The sequence below is a fragment of the Vidua macroura genome, chromosome 1 (genome assembly GCF_024509145.1).
Source record: "Vidua macroura isolate BioBank_ID:100142 chromosome 1, ASM2450914v1, whole genome shotgun sequence".
Classification (NCBI taxonomy): domain Eukaryota; kingdom Metazoa; phylum Chordata; class Aves; order Passeriformes; family Viduidae; genus Vidua; species Vidua macroura.
The window spans coordinates 120,063,108-120,084,742 of NC_071571.1; the positions used below are offsets into that span (position 1 = coordinate 120,063,108).

General features: G+C 38.2%; 1 protein-coding gene across 1 annotated transcript in view; it reads right to left on the reverse strand.

The window, feature by feature from the left end:
• Positions 1 to 1,940: 1,940 nt before the first annotated feature.
• The window catches only part of CPA6 (carboxypeptidase A6), an 83,299-nt gene continuing 63,604 nt past the window's right edge, over positions 1,941 to 21,635 (reverse strand). The window contains exons 7-11 of the mRNA XM_054000578.1: positions 15,229 to 15,339; positions 14,896 to 14,986; positions 10,138 to 10,340; positions 4,977 to 5,061; positions 1,941 to 3,652 (exon numbers count right to left, since the gene is read on the reverse strand). Of these exons, the coding sequence (XP_053856553.1) occupies positions 3,465 to 3,652; positions 4,977 to 5,061; positions 10,138 to 10,340; positions 14,896 to 14,986; positions 15,229 to 15,339 (678 nt within the window). The 3' untranslated portion in view covers positions 1,941 to 3,464. The remainder of the gene's footprint in view (positions 3,653 to 4,976; positions 5,062 to 10,137; positions 10,341 to 14,895; positions 14,987 to 15,228; positions 15,340 to 21,635) is intronic.

The window sequence follows — 21,635 nt, forward strand, 5'->3', positions numbered from 1 at the left end:
AAAAATATAAAAAGTGAAGGGATTGTTTAACAGAAAGAAACTGGAGCAGTTGAATATTAACTTATTTTTCATAGGAAATACAAAGCTTTCTTCCCAACCTTAAGAATTAGACACAGTCTTGTCCATCAATGGATATTTTTTGCAGTCCTTGAGTAGGCAGCTCAATCTGCACAATGCTGTTTCCTATAGACAAGCAGACTGGCTCTGCATATAAATGCATGTTGGCATTCAAGATCATTTGGACTCTTCCAGTTCATCTTTCCAAATTCTGAAATTCAAAATTTCAGAAAGTGTATTGCTGTTCTCAGAAAGGAATTGCAGTTTTCCATAGGCTTTATATGTTATGAGTGACCGGATACACTGACCTTTCTGAAGCAACTTCTGGAAAATACACAAGGAGCTTCACCCATCAGCAGTGGTCTGCAGTCAAGGTTTGCAACAAAGCTCAATACTTTTTTTACCTCTAAAGGCATTTTTTTTTAATCAGCTTATGAATGATGGTTTAATGTAATTTTGTGACGCTTCTTTTTGAGAAGGGTGACTTGAAGAGGCATGGACCTGTTTCCTTCCTATTAATTAATCTCAGAGGTTTGTTTATTAAAATTAAAAGCTATTTTAAAAAATGAACAATGTTGTTTTCCAAGTTATAGAAGTGGTTGTAATTATTCTATTAATGATCGATGGAAGTGTAACTTCTGGATTTCACATAATCACTCTCTATGTGATTTTGACTGCTGGGTTACTAAACAGTGTTTTGCTGTTCATGTAGTTTTTATTGTGTTGAATGAGAAACTGTACCTCTGATCATAAAATAAATTCACTTTTCTCTAAACTAGCTTTCAATTCTGTTGTCCTGTAGTCAATAAAAATTGCTGAAAAGTACAAAGGGAAGAGAAGAAAGCAATTATAGAGATAAAGAAGAGCTGTTCTTGAGAAGTAATATTTATAAGTCACAAAAGCTGTATGATTTCATATCGAAATAGCTGGTTGCTATTAGTTCTCTCCTTAGGGTAAACTACTCCATTTAGAATCACTCTTTTGCTGAAAAATTATTTTACAAAATTTTAATTCAGGAAACAGAGTTTGTTCTTTCCTAGTGACTCTTTCCACCACCTTTAATGACCCTATAGTTAAAGGGCTCAGAGACTATTTACACTTCTATTCAGCTATGGGGCATTAAATTACCCTGCACAGGTCTTAAAAACTCAGCTCAGAGTTCTCAGTTGCATGTCATACATAGTATTCAAGCAGAGTCCATCCATATACTAGTGTGTGGCTTTATTCATGGAAGAGGTTTGATATCAAGTACTTCTAAATGTCAAAGCTTCATAAGAATAAGAATTAATAAATCTAAGAATACTTGTAGTTATTCCTGTCCAAGAAAGTCAACTAGGTCTAAAATGTTAGCTCCTTTTGGTACCTAAAGGAGAATATTTGTTTGTTTCCCTTTCTTGTTCCAAGAGTTCAATTACTTTTCATTACCAGTGGAGTTGTAATGGTATGAAGATAAAGAAAGCTGAAATATTTCACATGGTGAACTTCAAACCATCACATCAGAATTTGACTGCTTCTGGTCCATGCTTGTAGTGTAGCAATTCAGAGGTAAATTTGCCTCATGCTAATTAGACATCCCTCATTCATTCTCTTCTTCAGTCTCTTATGTCTTTGTATTAAGTTCAATCTTGTCACCTAAATTCAGAATAACACACAATGATTGGTGCTAATCATTTATACCACTATCAAGGCCATTGTCCAGAAATCTGTGCATAGCAAAAGACAGTTATTGCTGTCTTCAAAATATTTTAATGGTTATGGTCATAAGCAATTGGAAATTACTATTTTGTGGGCTTCTGTCCCGTAGACATTTAATAAACCAGAATAGAAACTTACATTACTCAAACAAGACTGAATTAAACAAATCTGAACAAGCCTTCAGAAACTTGTGTAAAATAAACAAATTTATTAACAAAATATTAGACAAATAGAAAGCAATTCTGTCATCTTTGTTCACTGATTGCCTTTTGCAGTCCTGAAAACAATGATATTATTAATTAAATACAGTACTTCCCTTATAAGACTTATAAAGATTGCCCATTTGCTAAGTTCAAGTGCTTATTTAGAGAGGACTTAGGTTTTTTAAAATTCCCCATCCTTAGCATCATGAATTTTTTACAGATATGTAAAATTGTTACATCCTTGACCTAAAGTTTTAACACTTAAGTAAAATATGAAGAATACTTCAAAAGTCTTTGTCCATTTTATTAACAAATATGTTTTAGTTAATATGTAGTAGCATAAGATTAAATTCAAAAATCATTAAGTAAAATATATGCTTCTGCAGATATAATAAGATAAAAAACATAGTGTTTTAAAAGTACTAAAAACCCCTCAATATGTTATCTTCTCTGTGCTTTCATTATTCTTTCAAACATGGTGCTTATTCACTTTATTTCAGCTGTAAGGCTTCTACCTTCACCTCTCTCACGTAAGAATCCATTAAAAATTTATTAATTCCTTTAAAACATGCAAAGCAATACAGCTTCCAGGAAGAAGAGCCACATAGCCAAAGAGCCACAGAACTCACTGCAAGAATATCGATAAATAAAACATCAGTTAATTACAGTTTAAAGCTAAATCCTTGGCTGGTGGAAACGAGCAGTCACTGTCTACAGCAGAGCCCAGATGCACTGCCAGCTTCAAGTTCCAAGTCATGGCAAGTTGCTTTGTCTCTCCATAAAGCAGAACATTGTCTTTCTCAATAGTATTTCATTATAATTCTTACACATCACGAGGAAAGTTACATTTTCAAAGACAGTATGTTGATTTTGAGTCCACTCCAATTATATACATTTGAAAGCAGATTTCTCTGAACAGTTAAATGAAAGCTTGGTTCAAATTATTGCATAATATGAATTAAAAAAATCACAAAAGTGCATACATATATGTATGTATGTACATATACATGCAGAAGGAAGCCACACTGCCACTTGCAGTGCAGCTAGCTACCACTATAAGGCATTTATTGCTGTAGATACAGGCCTGTGTTGGGTCACAGGGTATATTTACATGAATATAAACTTTATCCCTTGGTTCAAGAGACCCCCTGGGAGGTCTTCATATTAGGGAAAGGTGTAAGGCCCGGAGCTGCCTGGAAGTGGCACTTTATTTTAGGACCGGCCTCATTGAAATTGGAGAATTAAAATTTTATTGCAAAAAAGGAAACTATTCTGCATCAAACTGGTAACTAAGTTAGTACATCAACTTTATGGACTTGGACTTTAGAAGAGCAGATATTAAATGATTTTTTTTCCATTTTCCACTAAGTTAATTTGGCAGAAACAATATCACATTTCCCATTAGCTTCTAGAATTCTGAAGCGCCCAAACTTAGAATGGCAACTGAACACACTGAAAGGCATCAGCAGTAGGAGTAAAATGTTTACTTCCACCTCCTAGAAATCCATCTTAATGGCATTTCTTCAGCAAGTGAAGAGTTATATTTTTAACTGCGAGCATGGTCTCTGTGCAGGTTGGTTTGATCAGCATTTCGGGAAGCAAAAATCCAAAATGGCCAGTGTCACGCAGCTCGAATGCAAATGCATATGGGATGCCATTTTTGTAGGCCCAGTCCATAGAGCTGCCAGAACTCACATCTGAAAGAGGAAAATTAGAGAAAGCATTAAAAAATGTTAAATGCAGGTCATGCTGAAATCACCAGAGGATTCTTGTGGCGTTTTGTCTCTGGTACTCAGTGAGTATTCTTGCAACTCCTGCTGTTGCTTGCCCTGATCCTGAACACCATTCAGAGAACAGCATGAACACTCAGCACCTGGTGAAATGTGCTCAGCACAATATGGATTAGTCTCTTCATTTTCATAGGAAAAAATATTATAACTGTTTTGTGTAAAGCAAAACTTTAATAAAAGTGAATATCTAGAATAAAGCCTCAAACTGTTCCTGTCTCCATGTGAACACAGTCTGAAGCTTTCTTTCCACAAAGATCTCCCAACTGGACTGGAGAGCTCTGCATGCTCCTAGCTTTAAATTGGGTTTTTTAGGCAATTCATTTGCAGTGAGAAGAGGGAAAGCTGATAAAGTAATCTGCCATCTTCTTTTAAAAATGCTTTTAAAATTATTTTCATTTGTCTTACTTTCTCACCATTTCCCCACAGCATGAGAGCATTTGCATAGATGATGTCTAATATTAACAGACCTTTCTGAGGAAGTGTGCTGCTTATGGTTTTGTTATCTCCATGTGTTGATTATCTAAGACAAACTTCTTTACACAGATAAATCTCTCATGTAGCCTGCTGTAATCTGTGCAATTCTGGCATCAATTCACACTGCTTTTCCTTTGACATTGTGACTGACTGCAGTGTAATGAGCACAAGATGATGACTATGCTGTGAGATAGAGGCCCATGATAATTTGCAAGGCTGAAACACAGCCATGGCAGAGGAGATGCAGGAGGTTACTTGTGAAAAGTCTTTAGCTTTTCACTTTTTTTAATGTCTGTTACTGTTAACCACAGCATGCAGACCTCAAGGTTTCAGTAAAGAAAAAAAAGTGTCTTGTTAAAACCTCTTGAACTTCTTTCTTTTACCTCTTTACAGAGAGCTTGCCTGACAAATGCGGTTACAACTTAGTAGTGCATTTGCAGGATCTGATAAAGATATTATTTATAAGACCTTAGTTTTTCTTTTTTAAAAAAACCCCACAGTTTTATATAAATATGTTATTTGCTGGATTTTGAGTCTCAAGTGCGTTGCATTTTAATCTCTTTTATTGCATCAGTTGCGTTAATCTTACTGCAATCAACTGACTGAATCAGTTGCAAAACTTTCTTCTGCCTTCCTCACAACCCAAAACTGGAACAAAGTTAATTTTAAATAATGTTTGCATTCTTTGTTATAATAAGGCTTTTCTCCTTCTTACTGTAGGAAGGTCAAAGTCACAAACCTACAGAGGGAAACTTACACAAAGTGCTGGATGCAGGGCCATATCTGTATCTTACACCATAGGCTGACTGAAGAGCATTAACAGCATTATAGGCTGCTGATTCCTGCGGAGGAGGAAAAAAAATCAAATACATAAATTAGACTTTGAATTAAATACTGTATTCTGATTGGAACCTGAGTCAATGGATCATTGACCTCTGGCACAATGCTGTGTTCCATGAGTCCATGACAGCTAAGTTAAAATGATTGTAAAGGATAAATGCATTATTTATTTTGAATGACAGCAATTCCATGAAAAACTTGGTTTGGTAGTTTCATGGCATAGAAGAGCTCACTGCGCCGTGAATGATCAGACATTAAGTATTTGTAATTATAGGTATATATGTCAATTTAGCAACATGACCTATAGACCATGAGATGAAATAATCTCTTTTTTATGCAGTTTAAAAGCCATGCATGCATTTTCTGAACCTGAATTTCCCAGTTCAATAAACCTTGTCTCTGCTGGGCTTGTGAGGGAGAAATTATGTCTTGTTGACACTCACAGTGATTCAGTGAGCAGAGTGAGAAGAAGGAAGGAGACAAGTTCCACTCCTGAATCTCTGCTAAGCAGGTAGATGCTCACTGCTGGTCTAACTTTCTCTGGGGCCTGATTATGTAGTCTTGGAGAGCTCTTTCCACTATTTCAGAAATGGGATTTCAGTGCTGTAGATGGAAAATCAGTGCCTACATTGCAACAGCTTGGGGCTGAAAGACTGTTTAGGAGTTCACGGTTCATCCTGTAAAACTGTGTGCAAAAGGCCTGGCCCATGGAAAATTCTGAGTCACATATGGATAGTGCATTGAAACACCCAGAAAGGATGCACATATTCAAAAGGAAAAGGAAAATTGCCCCAAAGAGAAGGATGTTGGCAAATATACAATAAAGGCTGGGAAAACACAAGTCATCTCTCTAAAGAGAACAGGAAATTATTATCTTTAGAGCTAGAAACTCTGGACTTTGAACCACTGCATGAAGCTGCAATGGTTGTTTTAGTTGTTTTATTTCCTTGAACAGAAGGTTTGTTTGGTTTATGCAAGCTTTCATGGACTCAGTCCTTACCTTATAATTCATCAGGCACTAAATTAATACACTGTGGAAGGATTACCCTCTACTTGCCTTTCTATTTATATGTTTTTCTTAACCTTCCACTTGTTTGCCCTTGTCAGGAGTTGGGATTCTGACTTAATCCTTGGTCTGACCCATGCAGGCTTTTTCTGTCCAAGTAGAGAGGCCAGAGAAAACTGCTTTAAATGTCATTCCAGAAACAGAAATAAGTTCATTTTCAATTCCTGGTGTGCAGGTAGGTCTTTGGAGACTTTATTTTACTCAGTAACTCCTCTTAGCAAATGAAAGAGCACATTTTTACTCCATTACAAAAATTTGTTAGGCACAACCAGAAATTTAGTTTGTTTAGCAGAAGGATGATGGTGCTGGAGACTCTGCCTTTTTCAGTTTGACCTCTTGCCACCTCCGCTGGAGAGTGTGTGGAGGTAAGGACCACTTAAGTCAGTGTTGCTGGAACTTCTGCAGGGCTGGGACGTGGTTGCCAGCCAGTGTAAGGGGTAACCTCTGATTCACCCTAACAGCAAAGATGAGAAGGGCCTGTCCTGTGGCAGAAGGGAGAAGTGCTGTCACTTGGCACTCTTGCTCCAGATTCCTTGACTTCTGAGTCGTGACATGCAAGACCCATGATGGGGTTGGAGTTGCTGGACGCTGTGAGGGTGGCAGGGTGGCAGTGTGAGGTCACTGTGGTGGCTGTGGCTGCACAGGGCCCGGGAAGGGGGAACACCAGCTGCAGCCAGGAGCTGTTGTGGGCTGCCTGCAACTGTCCCAAGTGCGAGACTCTGTTGCTCAACCAAAATTTGCAAGCAGCTGTGTTTACCATCCCAGGGTCTTGGTGAGGAGCTGGGATGGCCTGACAAGAGTCCTGGTGCCAAGGGAACAGGAGACTCTCAGCTGGGAGAGCTGAAAAGGCTGGAGAACAAAGTCCTGATAAAAGCACCATGGCAAGTAGAACAGCCACAAACGAGAAGACTCCCTGTGCATGAGTTATGCACTGTACAGCAATGGGACAACAGATAATCCTGTTGAAATCTTTTGAAGAAATAGTTTGGCAATGCCCATTTAAAATCAGCACAACAGTAATGGGTTCTGTGCAGAGGCAGAAACTATCTGGAGGTCAGACCAGGAGCACCCCAAGTCCATGTTCACCACTTGGGCATGCATCCCTGGACTTTGTGATTTTGAAGCTCTTAGCCTTGAGGAATGTAGCTGGCTTCCACTGTTAGACCCATGTGCCCCAAAAAGGGACAGTTCTCAACTGCATCATACTGTGCAGGCTGAATCCTGAATAAATCCAGGCAACCAATCTTCAAACACCCTCAAGGAGAAAATGCCACATAAAATTACCAGGTTTTTGCAAAGATGTACACAAACTCAGTCATGTAATATAAATTCACTGCAAACACTAAGGCAAATGACAGTACAGGAAGAAAAAGGGTGAAAATCAGATGAAATTTAAAACTCTCGAGATGGATGTGTGTTTTTGCTGGTGTTTTTTTCAACCTAAAAGAGTACTTTCATTTTAAGCATCTTAAAAGAACAGAATTTCAGGAGAGTGTTAATAAGAGAGTTGTGCCTAAATTAGAACAGAATATGCATGTTGTGATCAGTACACAGCTCTCCAGTTTCAAAGCAGCCCTGAATAATTGAACGCTTTAATTGAAATGGTAACTGACAGCTCACTAGAATGATCTGACCCAGACAGAAACAGCCTTTCTTCTGCTCAAAATTAATCATAGCCCACTGTTAGCACCAAAAGCTATTTATCTGCTATGCATGTAGGGTCTTACTGTTTTCCACTGCACACCGCCCACGTAGACCAACAATGCTTGTTCCATCAGTGTCAGGAAACAGAGATCTATCACTTTACAGCTCACTACAATTTCCAAGAGAACTGGAGAATATGAAACCTCAGCCTAAGTCATCATTTTTGGGACTTGAAATTTTAAAAAATATACATTTATGAGCCACCAGGTGATTGAGCCTTTGGCTGTAGGCAAGTATTAAAATGCGCAAATAAATAACTAACAAGTATTCCCTTAATTTTCACTATGATCCCTATAATGAGTTTTATAAATAACAGGAAATTACTTCAGTTTCCTATTTCAACCTCTCTCTTGTTTTTGACCAACCACAATGAAAAGAAGGATAAAGTTCAAATACTGACAAGATATTTAGAATTGGTATTTGGCTTTCATTTGTTCATGGGAGCTGTTTAAAATAGTGTCTTTTTTTTGTTCCTTTAGGTCTGTGCTCCACTCCCTCTCATGAGAAGCCTTGGAAATTTGAGGAACACCTTCTAAACATCAAAAATTGGGATCCTTTGGTCTAAAAGCAATGGGTGGAAAGGCAGAATGTGTATGAGCTGAGGGGCAGTTACGCCCCATCTCAGAATGGAATTATCCCTTAAGCAACAAGAACAACAAAATATACTGGTATATATGTGAAAACTCTCAGATAAATCTTCCTTCTCCTTACAATGAATTTCCCATCTATAGCATCTGCTATTGCCTTGTATTACTCTGGACATTATAGTCCAGAGTAATATACTTGCAGAGAAGTTGCTGATTCTTCTTATACTTGCAGAGAAGTTGCTGATTCTTCTTAACACTACATCTTTACCTTCTCTGTTGTTTGTTCTTAAAAAAAATATACTTGCACCCACTGATCTTCAAAGGAATGAGAACCTCTGATTTTAAATTCCCAGTCTGTTTTTTTGCTAACTAAATAGTCATCAATTCACTTGGGGAACTCCTTTCTCCTTGTCATTCCCCAAAAGAATGTGAAGGTAGAATAAAAAAAAAAAACCAAACCAAACCAAACCAAAACAAAACAAAACCACATTAAATTTACCCACAGTCATTACCAGGTTTGGTGGTTAGTCTCCACAAATCTCATATTTTTAGCTCCTCTGGCTGCTTAGTTAACTTCTAATTTGCTCTGTTTCACAGGAATGGCATCAGACAGACGAATGTTTAATAGCTACTGAAATTAAGTGTCTCAACAGAAATAAACCTACAAAGAGAGTTTAGTTTGTGGAGTCCTGGCTGCTCAGCCTTCTGAGGGAACAGCTGAGTGAAATTTCAGTGAAGCCCCAGGGACTGACAGCATCATTTATTCTGCACAGGATAAATCTAAGGTGCAGTTAAGCTCCTTTGGAGAAAACTAGCTTAAACCAGCAAGTTAAAAGTCACTGCAACTTTCAAGGTCAAAATGGGACATAAATGGAAAATGTAATTTTACTCAGGACTGAGGGTGAAAGAAAGAGGCTTGCAACTGGTTGATGGAATGTGGGTCTTTGAGCAGGAGCAAACAGAGAGCAAAGCTCAGCCATGTGTCCCTCAGAGAATAAGCCATAAGGGGGATTTTATGAACAGGAGTCTGGCTAAAACAGACCTTAGACTGCAAACAGAGGGAATAGCTCTGCATTTAGATGAGTGTGGAATAAATGAAATGTACTCATCTGTGAATCAATAGGCTTACATCAAAAAGTGTACTATTTAAAATTTATTTTTCTAAGAGAAGCTCCTGGTTTTAATTACCCGCTTGTCTGAAAGGGTTAAAAACACTATGTCTGACCTGAATGATAGATAGTGCAATTGAAGCTTTAATTTTGGTGAAATCTAAGAGATTCCTCCTTGAATTGATAGACATAAACAGTTTCAATTTTATTTTGTTCAGAACATTGAAGGTGATCTTCTGTGTGCTCCTAGAGTTTAAGTTCTGAGCATGGAGAGACTGAATTTCAGCTAGATGCCCAAGGACCTAACTACATAATTCCCATTGCAGTTAATTAAATAAAATGATAATAACTATAATTAAAATTAGGGATTTATCATATAAAGTAATTTAAAGGGACTGATGGATGAAAGGCATGATACCATTTTAATCAAATTACCACTGTCTCATGGTGAGTGAAGGTTATATAAGCAGAAATGTGATTGCAAGTGGATCCAGAATAAATACTGCTCAATATTATGTATGTGCAAAGTATTGAAGAAACAAGTCTCCTCTCAAGACAAAATGTACCAAAAATATACAGAGGAGCACATTCTCCAAGTTTTAATGTACTTACCACACAATTGAAGTTTGGAATGGTTGCATATTTGTAGGAGTAAGGGTACAGCAGCATCTGTGCATATGCATGGAAGGACAAATAGGCTTTTATTTGTTTCCGGTGTTTGCGAAGAAAGTGAGCAACAGCCTTTACTTCAGGCTCAGACTCAGGAAAAGGACCACAGTAAGTGTCATCACATGGGTGTAGTGAAGCACCTTCATCTAGAGGTTGAAAGAGAAAGTTGGTGGTGAACAATCACAGAGAAATTCCAAGGGTCAGCTTCTGCTCAACCTCTTTTGGCCCATGTGCAAAAGCGTGAGAAGCGATAAATTCAATTGCTTTCTTGTGCCCAATGGGCATGAGCCTGGGGGACCTCAGTGCAGCAATCTGCTTTTCATCTCATAGACACACCAAGCTCCCAATTGGCCAGCTACATGGGATTCTCCCCAGAGGATACATTCTTTCCAACTGAAAAAACAGAATCTGAATTCATTGTATTTTCTTTCTGGCTTTTAGCATCAGCATTGCAGTATTAAAACTATTGATGGGTCTCAGTTGGTCTATTTGAAATCAGAGAGCTATACCTCTTTCATTAGTCACTCCCAGGCCAAATCTAGCCTTTTACAACTTTTAATGTATTACCTACGACAGTGGTGGTTACAATAGTAGGTAGACAACCTCAACAAGGATTATCTTAAAAAACATGATTATAGTTTCTGACTACTACCTATTTTCACCCCTGCAAACCTCATGGGGAAAAAAAAAAAGAAAAAAAGAAAAGCCACATGGGATGACTGCTCAGTCAGCTAAAATAGAAATCACCTCCGTTTGCACAGGGCCTAACTTTGCTTCAAGTTTGGGGCAGGGGTTCAGTTTTGAGAATATCTTTGTGTCAGCCTGCTCAGGTGGCAGCAAGCTGCACAAGAGTAGCCTACATATAATATGCCATGAGGTACTGAAAGATGAAACTTAGAAAAGGAGATGTGGTCGTTTCTCCTTTATAATTTAGCAATTCTGGATCTAAGCCATCATCTCATTTACCGCTTAGGGCCTGGGTCTAAAAGAACAATATTTATGCAAATCTACTCTGCTCTTTTATCTGCTGCAATTTCAAAATACCACACGTTTTACATCGACCTGCAGAATAATAATAGTTTGTTTGCAAACTTCCCTGGAGCCATCAGGGACTTACAACAACAGTGCTCTATTAGCTTTCCTTTGTATAGTAAGTACTGCCACCTTCAATTAATAAGAAAAGAGCTGTGTATGAGAAGGCATATTGATATCAACTAAAGCAGGGTTATCAGGGTTATGCAATCAACTTAATGCCAAAAAAAAAAAAAAAAAAAAAAAAAAAGAAGTGGAAGAATTTCATGCTGCAGTTTCATCTGTAAGATGAAAATTGAGGCTACCATTCAATAGCCATAGGTGGGGATTTCAAAGGTATTAGTGCTTGGATCGCAGTGAATATGGAAGGATTATAGAGAGGGCAGATGGTCTTCTCCATGCAGAACAGATGGTCACCAAGCCATCCAAATCCCAAGAGCACTCTGCCTCGATTTCTTATCAGATAATATAGATGCAGGAGAGTTATTGAACAGTCCCCAGAGCATTTGCTTTTTTTTTTTTTTTTTTTTTTTTTTTTAATGGATACTTCATCTCCTGTTTCAGTCTTGTATACTGAATCATGGCAATGGATAACACTGTTAATAAACAGTGGATCCCTACAAGCTAATGGTAAAATGACCCAATGGTAAAACATGGCTCAGTTTAGAGACTTCCAGGGAAGGAAAAAAACTCTCTAAACTGTTCAGCTTATTATGATGAGCCATGTGCCATCCCAGATGTAGTTAATGCTTTACCTTAAGTGAAGCTGGCTGGTGATAAAAAGAAGGTTTCCATGGTGGCCCTGGATAATGTAAGGGTATGCTCAATTTTTATACTGGAAGTTTTTTTAAAGTAACTCAAGAATGAAAAAAGACTTGATACAGTATGTATAAACTCCTGTGACATTTCTAAGTTACAGTCATGAGAAGCAAATGGAATTGTGTCAAATGTTACCATGCTGCCTTGTTTTTGTACCTGATAGCATACTGGGGGAGAACAAGTATCCTCTAACAGCCATCATGAGACCCGATGAACAAAGGAAATGTGTGCCAAGACTGATGAAACCAGTGTTCTGGTACAGAAGGAAGACTGAGAGGATGAATGAGCTGGAGCATGATTTTCAAACTTCCTGTAGCCACTTCTGCCAGTATGGGATACTGTCCTCAGTGAGCACTGGGGTGCACTGAAAATTGGGATGTGCTGGAAATTTTAACTCCTACTGTTGCTCTCCTGGGGACTTGGATGCAACCACTTTAACTAGATTTGCCCAATGACTTAAATTAATTCTAAGTACCTGATTATTTGCTTAAAAGTTGCTATTATTTCATTATCATTAAACCATTGTACTAGTTATTGCACATGTATGTGCATTGCAAGGAGCGTTTCCACCCAGAGTTCTTGCTGCCAGTATTCACATGGGTCTCTGTGCAATTTGTGTGCACTGTTTTGAGTACAGGTTGCTGCAACATGTAACCTAGCAGTGATATGGCCCCTGGCTTGGTCCCTAGACAGTCATAAAGCTTACATCAAAGTCCTACACTAGAAAGGAAGAGGAAAGCAGATGGGATGCTGTGTTATCAGCACTGACTAGCTCACTGCTGATAGCATTTGGTGGCTTTGCCAGAGTCTGCCACTGCACACCTGCCTGGAAGCCCCACTGTGAAGTTCAAGCCTGTCTGAAAACTCTTAAGTGCAACTGAACTGAATGAAAAGGTTTTTACAAGCACATGTAAAAGCACAAGTTTTAAATGTTAAACACACCATGATTATACAAGCCTCAAAGTGTGATATGATCCAGATTCTTCTCTGACTCATCTAATACCAGATATAAATGAGAACACCAGGTGACTGGTTAGGGTCATATGAGTACCAGTCAGCCCAGTTCATGAAAGACCTTTTTATTCTCCATTAAAATAGACAATCAGACAGACTTTGGGGTCCAAAGCAGGAAGCTGAGCATGTGCTTTTTAGAATGAGAAGCAGACTTGAAAGAATTTTTATTTTTTAAACTTGGGGTGGGGACCTGTCTTTCATGTCAGTGCAGGGGAGAAATGCAACAAGTAGGGGATTACAACACACAACACGTGAGTATTGTTACAGTTTCACTAAGCCTAGAAAAGTAGTTTTTTGAATGAAAACTAAGCAAACATTTATAGGATTGAATAAAAAATGTGTTTTAATATAGTGGCTAGGGAGCAGGAACCCAAGAAAAATTAATTAGAATTAGAAAGAAAATGCACTGAGTATTAATTTTGCACTGATAGGTACCTAACATACATCTCTCAACACACTATAAGAGAACTGGTCATTCCAGTTATGCCAATGGCTATTTTCTGAACAGTAAATGGGTGTCCCCCAAAAATACCTGCAGTTTTGGCTTAAGTAAACAGTGATAACACTGATGCAGGACTGGTTCATTTTTACATTATTTTTGCAGCATAAAATTGCCTTAAAGATTGTGATAGCAGCCTTGGGCCTGTCTTCTGTAAAGAAGGTTTCTCAACTAACACAGGCTTTCTGTAAATGCTTCTGTCTCAGTCCTCCGCTTACAGCGGGTAGAGTTGAAAACAATTTGAAGCAAATTTCACAGGTCCATACTGGATTGAATGTATGCATCTGTCCATATTCACTTTAATCCTCACATTTCTCAAAGCCCTACTTAAAGAATCCAGCTGTTTCAAGCCAGACTGTACAGTGCTCACCCCTACTGCACGCAATCAGAGTATTGTGGAAATATCTAGAGACTTCCAGCGGAAGAGGGATGGGCTGAAGGCAGGGCCCTTGCACTACACAATTTCTTGTCTTTACAAGCTTGTAATGTAAATAAGGAAGGTGGACTAATGCTGCCTGAGACAATAGCTGCACAGAGAGCTGAAGGAAGTTCCCTAAGATGGGAGAGCAGGTCAGCAGGTATATTTATTGCCGTATTTAAGTGTTCTTACTTCCCTACACTAGAGCCTTTAGAGGCTGCTTACCCCTGTGTGAATTGCATTATCTTTAGGTAAGATTTAAGAAAATAACATTTTTTCTTGGTGTATCCATTCCAAATCTTCTGGCAGTTATTTCATTACCGCTGTGTTCTCTATGCAAAATTCAGGCCAATTTTTATGAAGTACTTAAAGAAGTGCTGGGAGTTTAAAATTGTATCTCCATGCATTTAGAAGCACTTTCTTTCTTTATTAACTCACTGATAATAATGGCCTTAAGGACACTGAGGCCAGGAAAGTAAGTTTGACATTTCCAAAGCTAAAATAATTTCAGAGAAATTGCAAATTGAATAAAATGAAGCTTGAAATGTTTCTTGATTCTGCAGTTAGGTAAATCTTGAAAAGTCATGGTTGATTCTCAATGTTATGCTTCAAATTATTTATATGATTGCCAAAATACAGAATAGCTGTATGTGTGATTTAAAAAATTTTGCCACATTCTCCATGACAAGTTTTTACTTATGAAAAGGTCTGTTTTTCCAAGGTTGAGAACTTCTATTTTTTTAGAAGTTAGTAGGAAGATTTGAGCCTTTGCTTATGGCTTTATGGGAAAAAATCTTCAACTACAGAAAAGAGAACACTTCACAACAGATGTGATCTAAGCTACTTGGAGAATTACCTCTATTGGATAATTAAATACAGGGTAATCTGAACTGGGGGACCGAAGTATCTCCATACTTACCACACCATTTCACTTTCCAGTTGCGATTAGCATCAACACCATGACAGTGAAACCTCATGTTCTTTGATCTCGTTTTTCTCCAAAATCGATCCTAGCATAAGTTACAAAATATTTAAATAGCAATATTACTCTATTTTGGCAAAAATCTGTTTGTACACATAACTAATCAATCCTGGTAAACATATTCAGTATTCTGTTTTAAGTGGAATAATTTAATTTCAAGGCACAGTGATGGACCAGATTTATACAGAGTCACCTTTGAATAATGTAATAACCATTTGAGATCTTTCTTTTCAGAATAATTTTTTGAATAATACTACTGCCATTACTTACATTTGTCCAGCTGAAATGATATCCATCTACATTAAATACAGGCATGATATAGAAATACAGTTGAGTTAGCATCTTTCTCATGTCAGGATCAGTCTGGTATGTCTGAAGAGCCTAAAGCAGAAAAGCCAAAGAAAATAATTTCCATCATAAAAATAATTTCCCAATTAAGTATTGTGATGGACTATGACAGTCACAAGGCATTTGGCAGTACAGAGATCTGCTCTCATGGCAGCACAGACATCTTTCTAGCTGTGCCTGAAAGGCAGACATCTTCCTGTAAATGATTCAGTGTGTGAACATGTGAAAAAGGTGTTCTAAAGACCCTATTGTCTCTGCTTCTCAGTTGCTTTCAATACTCAAGAACATACAACTCATATTACAGAGAAGAAAATGCATGCAAAGTTTTCTTGAAGAGCTGAAACTCAGTGGAATAGATTCTTAACTGAAGAAATTAGTTTAGCTCCTGTAAGACAGTGGAGCCCTGTTGTTTCCACTAGGTGATTTGATAAGGTCTTGAAGCATTTAAGGCTCACATTAACAACACAGCTCTTGTTTGTATTCAATTATCAATACAGGCAGTTTATTCCTTTACAATTTAGACACCTCTCTATTTTTGGAGAACCTTTAGTATATAGGTTAGTAAAAGAAGTCTAGGTAGGGAAAGTTTTTTGGTTTGTATCCATTCTGCATCTTAGAAAAATGCAGCAAAACCAGAGGCTCCTCAGCAGTTCTATTTGCTAGTGCCACAGATGCTCCTTTACCGGTTCCAGGAAGCTTATACTCCACATTCTCTTGCACATACTGTCCCTTGACATAGCTGGGCATCAAATTAACTTCCTTCAAAATTTAAGTCTTGATTTTATAAGGAATCCAGTGCTTCATGTGGCAGGTGGAAAGCATATCAAACTGATGCTGGGTTCAGAGGGATGCCTGAGCCTGGCTCCTCTCTTCCTGCTACTGTGATTACAGCCTTCTGCTCTGCAGTATTTCTGGCCCTTCAGATCTGAAGAGTAGCATGTGTTTGGGGAGCAAAGGGAAACATTTGCTCTGAAATAAACTAAGCTAAATGCTTTTCAATTGACAAATGCTTGGGAGCAGTGTGAAGTACAGGAATTCAATACTTCTGGGCTCCTGACGATGCAGCTGTTTGAATTACTGAAGCTGCCATGGGAGCTGATGAATGCTTTGTGTGGAATATCTGTAAGAAATAACCATACATTTGGACATGTCTGGGGCTGAAATTTACTCATGGAGGAGTATGACATCTTTTTTCTTTACTGAGGGGATTAGTGGGACTTCTAAATACTTCTTCTGTGTGGTTCATTAACCGTCCCTCTGTTGTGCAGCACTTTCTCCTTATCCAGCTTCATCTCATCCTCCTGAAGTGCTCTGCACGTGCAAGTCCTTCGGCCTCGCTGTCAGATCCAAAGCAGCACATGATCCTTATGAAAAGCCAAGTCACCCAGTGCTACTCCACACTGAGCTTCTCTGCTCCAGTCAGGCAAGAGGAAGGGACAGTGAGAATTAAAAGGCAAGGCAAAGAACAGAATGAAATGGGACAGGGTGGTGTGGTGATTGCACCTTAGGATGAGATCCCAAAAGAGGTGTTCAGAGGGGAGAAGAGAATGATAGTGTGCTTTTGAGGGGAATCTTGATGGACTTCCCAGGAGAAAGCCCCAGCCAGTGAGGAGGTCATGGGTTCTCTGGTCCATTTGCCAGAAATTCCCCAAAAATTCATAGCTGGTCTTGCATTTAAGTTTGATTTACTTGTATTAAAAAGCCATATCAAGTTTTCAAATAGATTTGGATAAATAATTGGTGTTTAGGGAACTGCAAAAAAATTAGTTTTGTCAAAACATTGATTTCTTAAATCAGTGGTTACTCAAAAACAATGACCATGAAAATAAGGACTGTGTGTTATTGCTATGTCACATGCAGATGACACATATTGAAGTAAACAGGGCTACTGTGTGCATTAGGCTGGCCCTGCACTTAAATCTGGACAGGATTAAGAGTCTATGTGGCAAGTATGAATGTTAAACTGGTAAAACTGTTCTTACAACTGGAAACAGAACCAACCCATGCTCCAAAATGTGAGTTAAAGAAAATGAACATTTTTATCTTGCTTATTTCAGTAGTAGTAGGGAAAAGTAGTTTAGCTGAGGAGGAACTAAAACACCACACACCACTTCCTTGATTTTTCACTGCTTTTCTATTTTTAGACAGTATTAACAAATTAAGCTCAGGCTGTGTACCCATGGTGGGTATTTATATACCAGTGACAATGAAATTGGCATATGTGTTTGTATCTATATTTTTTATGCCATTCTTTTGCTGTCAGTTACATTGATAATTATGCATTTTGTTATACTGGGCTATATACTATGTTTTAAACTGCAATGCTGTAAGACTAAACTCTTTAAAACACTTTTAAAATCATCTCCTTAAAATAACTACAGATAATTAATTAATGTAAGGTAATACACTGCTTAAAATTGCATGAATGAATTTTGTATATTTTTCAGAACCTTTCAAAATTTGCAAAAAGTGGCATAATGAAAATATTTGAAGTAAGACTTTTTAAGCTACAATATGTTTTAAATCCTGTGAAGAATATATTTTCCTTGCTAGGTGAAAGCACCACCACTTAAAAACCTAAACAAAATATAGACAGCAAAATGCCAAGTTTTATAGTGACTCTATGTTATTTTAATGCCTGTTGTCATTGACAAAATACTAGAAGAGACTTTGGAAAGCATTATAGTCCCCAGTAATAATCCTCAAAATTGCAAATCTTAATGTTGGTTTAGAGCCAAATACATCATTCAATTCTGTTCTTTAAAGAATATATGGGCTTTTTTAATAACTTTGTTACCCTTTTAGAGTAGTATTTCATTAAAAATATAGTGGATCTAGAGTGGCTTTCTTCTTTGAAAGCAAGCAGATAGTGTGAGATCATATTCACTCGTTCTACTGAAAATACTTCGTCTTTTGTACTGCTTTTATCTGGTATTTTTATTTGATGTAGGTAATCAGGCAACACAGACAGTATACTATTTGGCAGTGAGCCTTACAGTTACCAAGGTGTGTCCTTGCTGGAGCAAAGCCCACAACTTGCTTTTAGTGACGTGACTCTCGAGTCCTCCCGACAGCGGCCATGTGAGCCACCTCCCCCACCCGGCCCGGCAGTGCCGAAAGCTTTTCGCTCTGCTGTGACAGGAGCAAGGCGAATAGAAACCATTAGTGAATTAACTGCATTGTAGTTTGCGGAGAGCTCTCAGAATATGGGTTGATTCTGCTTCGCCACCATGCAATCAATAGCAGCTTTGCTGCTGAATGTGCAGAGAGCCAGACCGGCCCAATAAACGCTGAATCGTGTTGTTAGTGAGCGAACAGATGATAGAGGAACGCTGCCAACACCGTGCAGGCAATCTGCCGGGGGGTGGGGAGAGCACCAGTGATGAATAGGATGGGGCTCGATCATCTGGATCAGCTGAGTGATGGTTGCTGATAGAGCTACACCGGCTTAGGCTGGCTCAGGATACGGTCCGTAGGAAATTTAATTTAGGGGATGAGGTAAACAAAAGAGCTATATTGTAAACTGCCAAGGCAATAAAGGCAAGAGTGTAAAATGGATTTAGGATGCAGTTAGGCTTTTTATAAAATCAGGGCATTGAGTGAGAAGGACAAAGCAAGGAGACAGGATTGGGAGAAACTCTGAAATCCCAATCGAGATTAATAAGGATTTGTTATCCCACAATTAATTATTATTAAATTTAAGGTAACAATCAGCTTTTGCTCTTTCTGATTTTGAATTAAACAATCATGCTGAATTAACAGTTACTATTTTAGCCCAAAGAATTGACTCCATTTACTGCTCTCCCAGAAATTGCACAAAACTGCTTCTGGCAAAAAAGGATTACCTCTTCCGTGCCATTATTAAGATATCCGTTAAAACATCTTTTCTGACAGTAATACACAATATTTTACTTTTAGCTGCACATGTTACACTTTAGCAGGCTGACACTATGATCTGCCATTCAGGCCTTTATTGCCACTTTATCAGTTTGGCAAGTTAGTAATTAGCTCTGTCTCTGCTCTTGGAAACAGTACAGCTTTTTACCTCCGGTTTCCCTTTTACTGCTAGTGTCCTGCTTTGGCATTCAAATCACAAGCAGAGTAGTAAGCCCATTATTAAGGCTAAGATACAGCCAAGTATTTAAAAACAAATGGCTTAAAACAAAAGGTCAAATTTTCAAGGCTGAAGCTTGAACTGTGTCTGATTTATCTTTTTTGTTTAATACAAAGCAAACCTTCCTTCTTCTTTAAAGGCATTTACCACAGGAGAAACTCAGAAACAACTTAGAAAGAGGAGTGTGCTGCAACTACTCCTCAACACCCATAAAAAGAGTCTGACAAGAAGGATCTGCAGAATTCCAAAGACTTGACTGTGTAGCCCTTTAAGGATGCAAATGGAAAAGATGCTGAAGGAGAGAAGATGGGATGGGATGATGATGGGATTGACATATTAGGGAAGCAAACAGCCATTCCAGGAATCTTGTGCAAGACTGGGACCACTCAAGCAAGGGCAGGATCTTGTGGGAAAGAAGATGCCTAATTACATAGATCTTAGTTGAAACTGGAGAGACAACTTCTTGGTTCCACTCAGAGAGGTGGTACAAAAGGAAAAAAGAAAAACCTCTTAGATGCCAAACAATCAAGGACTGCCTATCTGGGAAAAAAAAAGGCCTGAGTTATTCTGGAGCACTGTGAATGCTTTGAAAGGAGCAACACAGATTTCTTTACTAGTGATTGTATGAAATTAGTGCCCGTCAAGGTATAGGCCTCTGAAAAATGTAATTATTGAATTTTACGTCCTAATTGTGTTGCTCCAGGGTAGTACATATTGAGGAAAACTCAAGAGAACTCACTTGGATACAAGGTTTAATTAAATTTTTGAGACCCAATTAAATACTTAAGACAACAAACAATTGCTTGTAATTCCATTTCTGGAACAAATAAATTGTCCAACATATGGAATTTTCTTTCACAGTCCTATTTCATGCTCAGTAGTGTTTCTGCATATCAGCAGTTTTACTGAGGCCCTCATTACTCAGTACCATCATAGAGGAGTGGACTGCTAAAATAGAGAGCAGAATTTCTTCCTTAGGGCAACTAATGTGTTTGGAACAACAATGTGAATTCTTTTCATGTCTTGAAGAAGAACATACCCAACAGCCTAAAAGCCTTCAGGGGGTAGAATCTGAATGTCCTAGTGATGAATACTTCAATAGGAATTTACAGGAGCAAGAGTCATTGAGGAATTCCTATTAAAGGCACAACACAGCTGCAGTGTTACTTTTCTTTTATCAAGATCTACTTACATTGTCAAAAATTAATAGCTGCAAGCAAAATTAAAGCACTTTTTACCTTCTTAAGGTCATGGATAGGCAGAAAGATGCAGCTGAGTAGCTGAAAGTGCACACAAAAAATAACACAGTTTTCTTTTGGAAAACCGGAATCAGTTTTGACTGGGTTTTGTTGTTGTTGTTGTTGTTGTCGTGAAGGTGTAACAATAAAGGAAAGAACCTTCCCTAAACTACCTTACTGTTGAATAAAACCTGGGAAATTCCACCACGGATCAAAAGAGACAGAGATACTTCACAGAATAAAAATGGTTTGCCACAGTTGCCTTTAAAACAATGCATCACATGCCTCGTTGTGGTGATAGCGTGGTACTGCACTCCATATTTTTGGCATTGACTTAGATTTTATCCATTAAAAAAACCAAACCAAACCAAACCAAAACAAAACAAAACAAAACAAAAAACCCAAAAAAACCAAAAAAAAAATCACAACTGAGGCCCCAGATCAGGAAACACTTGTTGATAGTGTTCACTGCTACTTTAGCTTCCTTCCCCTCAGAATTGGTGCAGATTTTCAGTTGCAAGCATGTGCTAGAGAGATGCAGATATTCAGAGAGAAGTGGTGTATAGGATGGCTGCCAAAAAAAGGGAACACATTCAGAACTGAAACAGCTGTGGAATGGAAGGGAGATGTTGAGTAGAAGCAGAAACTACTACACGTAGGTGTGAGTACTGCACATGAACTTCAAAAGGCAGGAACTGCATTTGCAGGATGGAAAAAAAAATCATGAGTATAAAACAAATTCTGCATTGGTACCAGTGTCTCTTGCTGCTGAAAGGCTGATGAATGAAGTGCTGAGTGAAGAGGCTGGAAGAGGTGATCTCTCTTGATGGAGAAAAAACTGTGTTTCAGGCAGAAGCTCCTGACAGAGAAGCATGAATTAGCTAAAGACAAGGCTGAGTGTTTCAAATATAGATATGGCAGGATGAAACAGATGGATTTTTTTCCTCCAGATAATGAACATATATAGGGAGCACTCA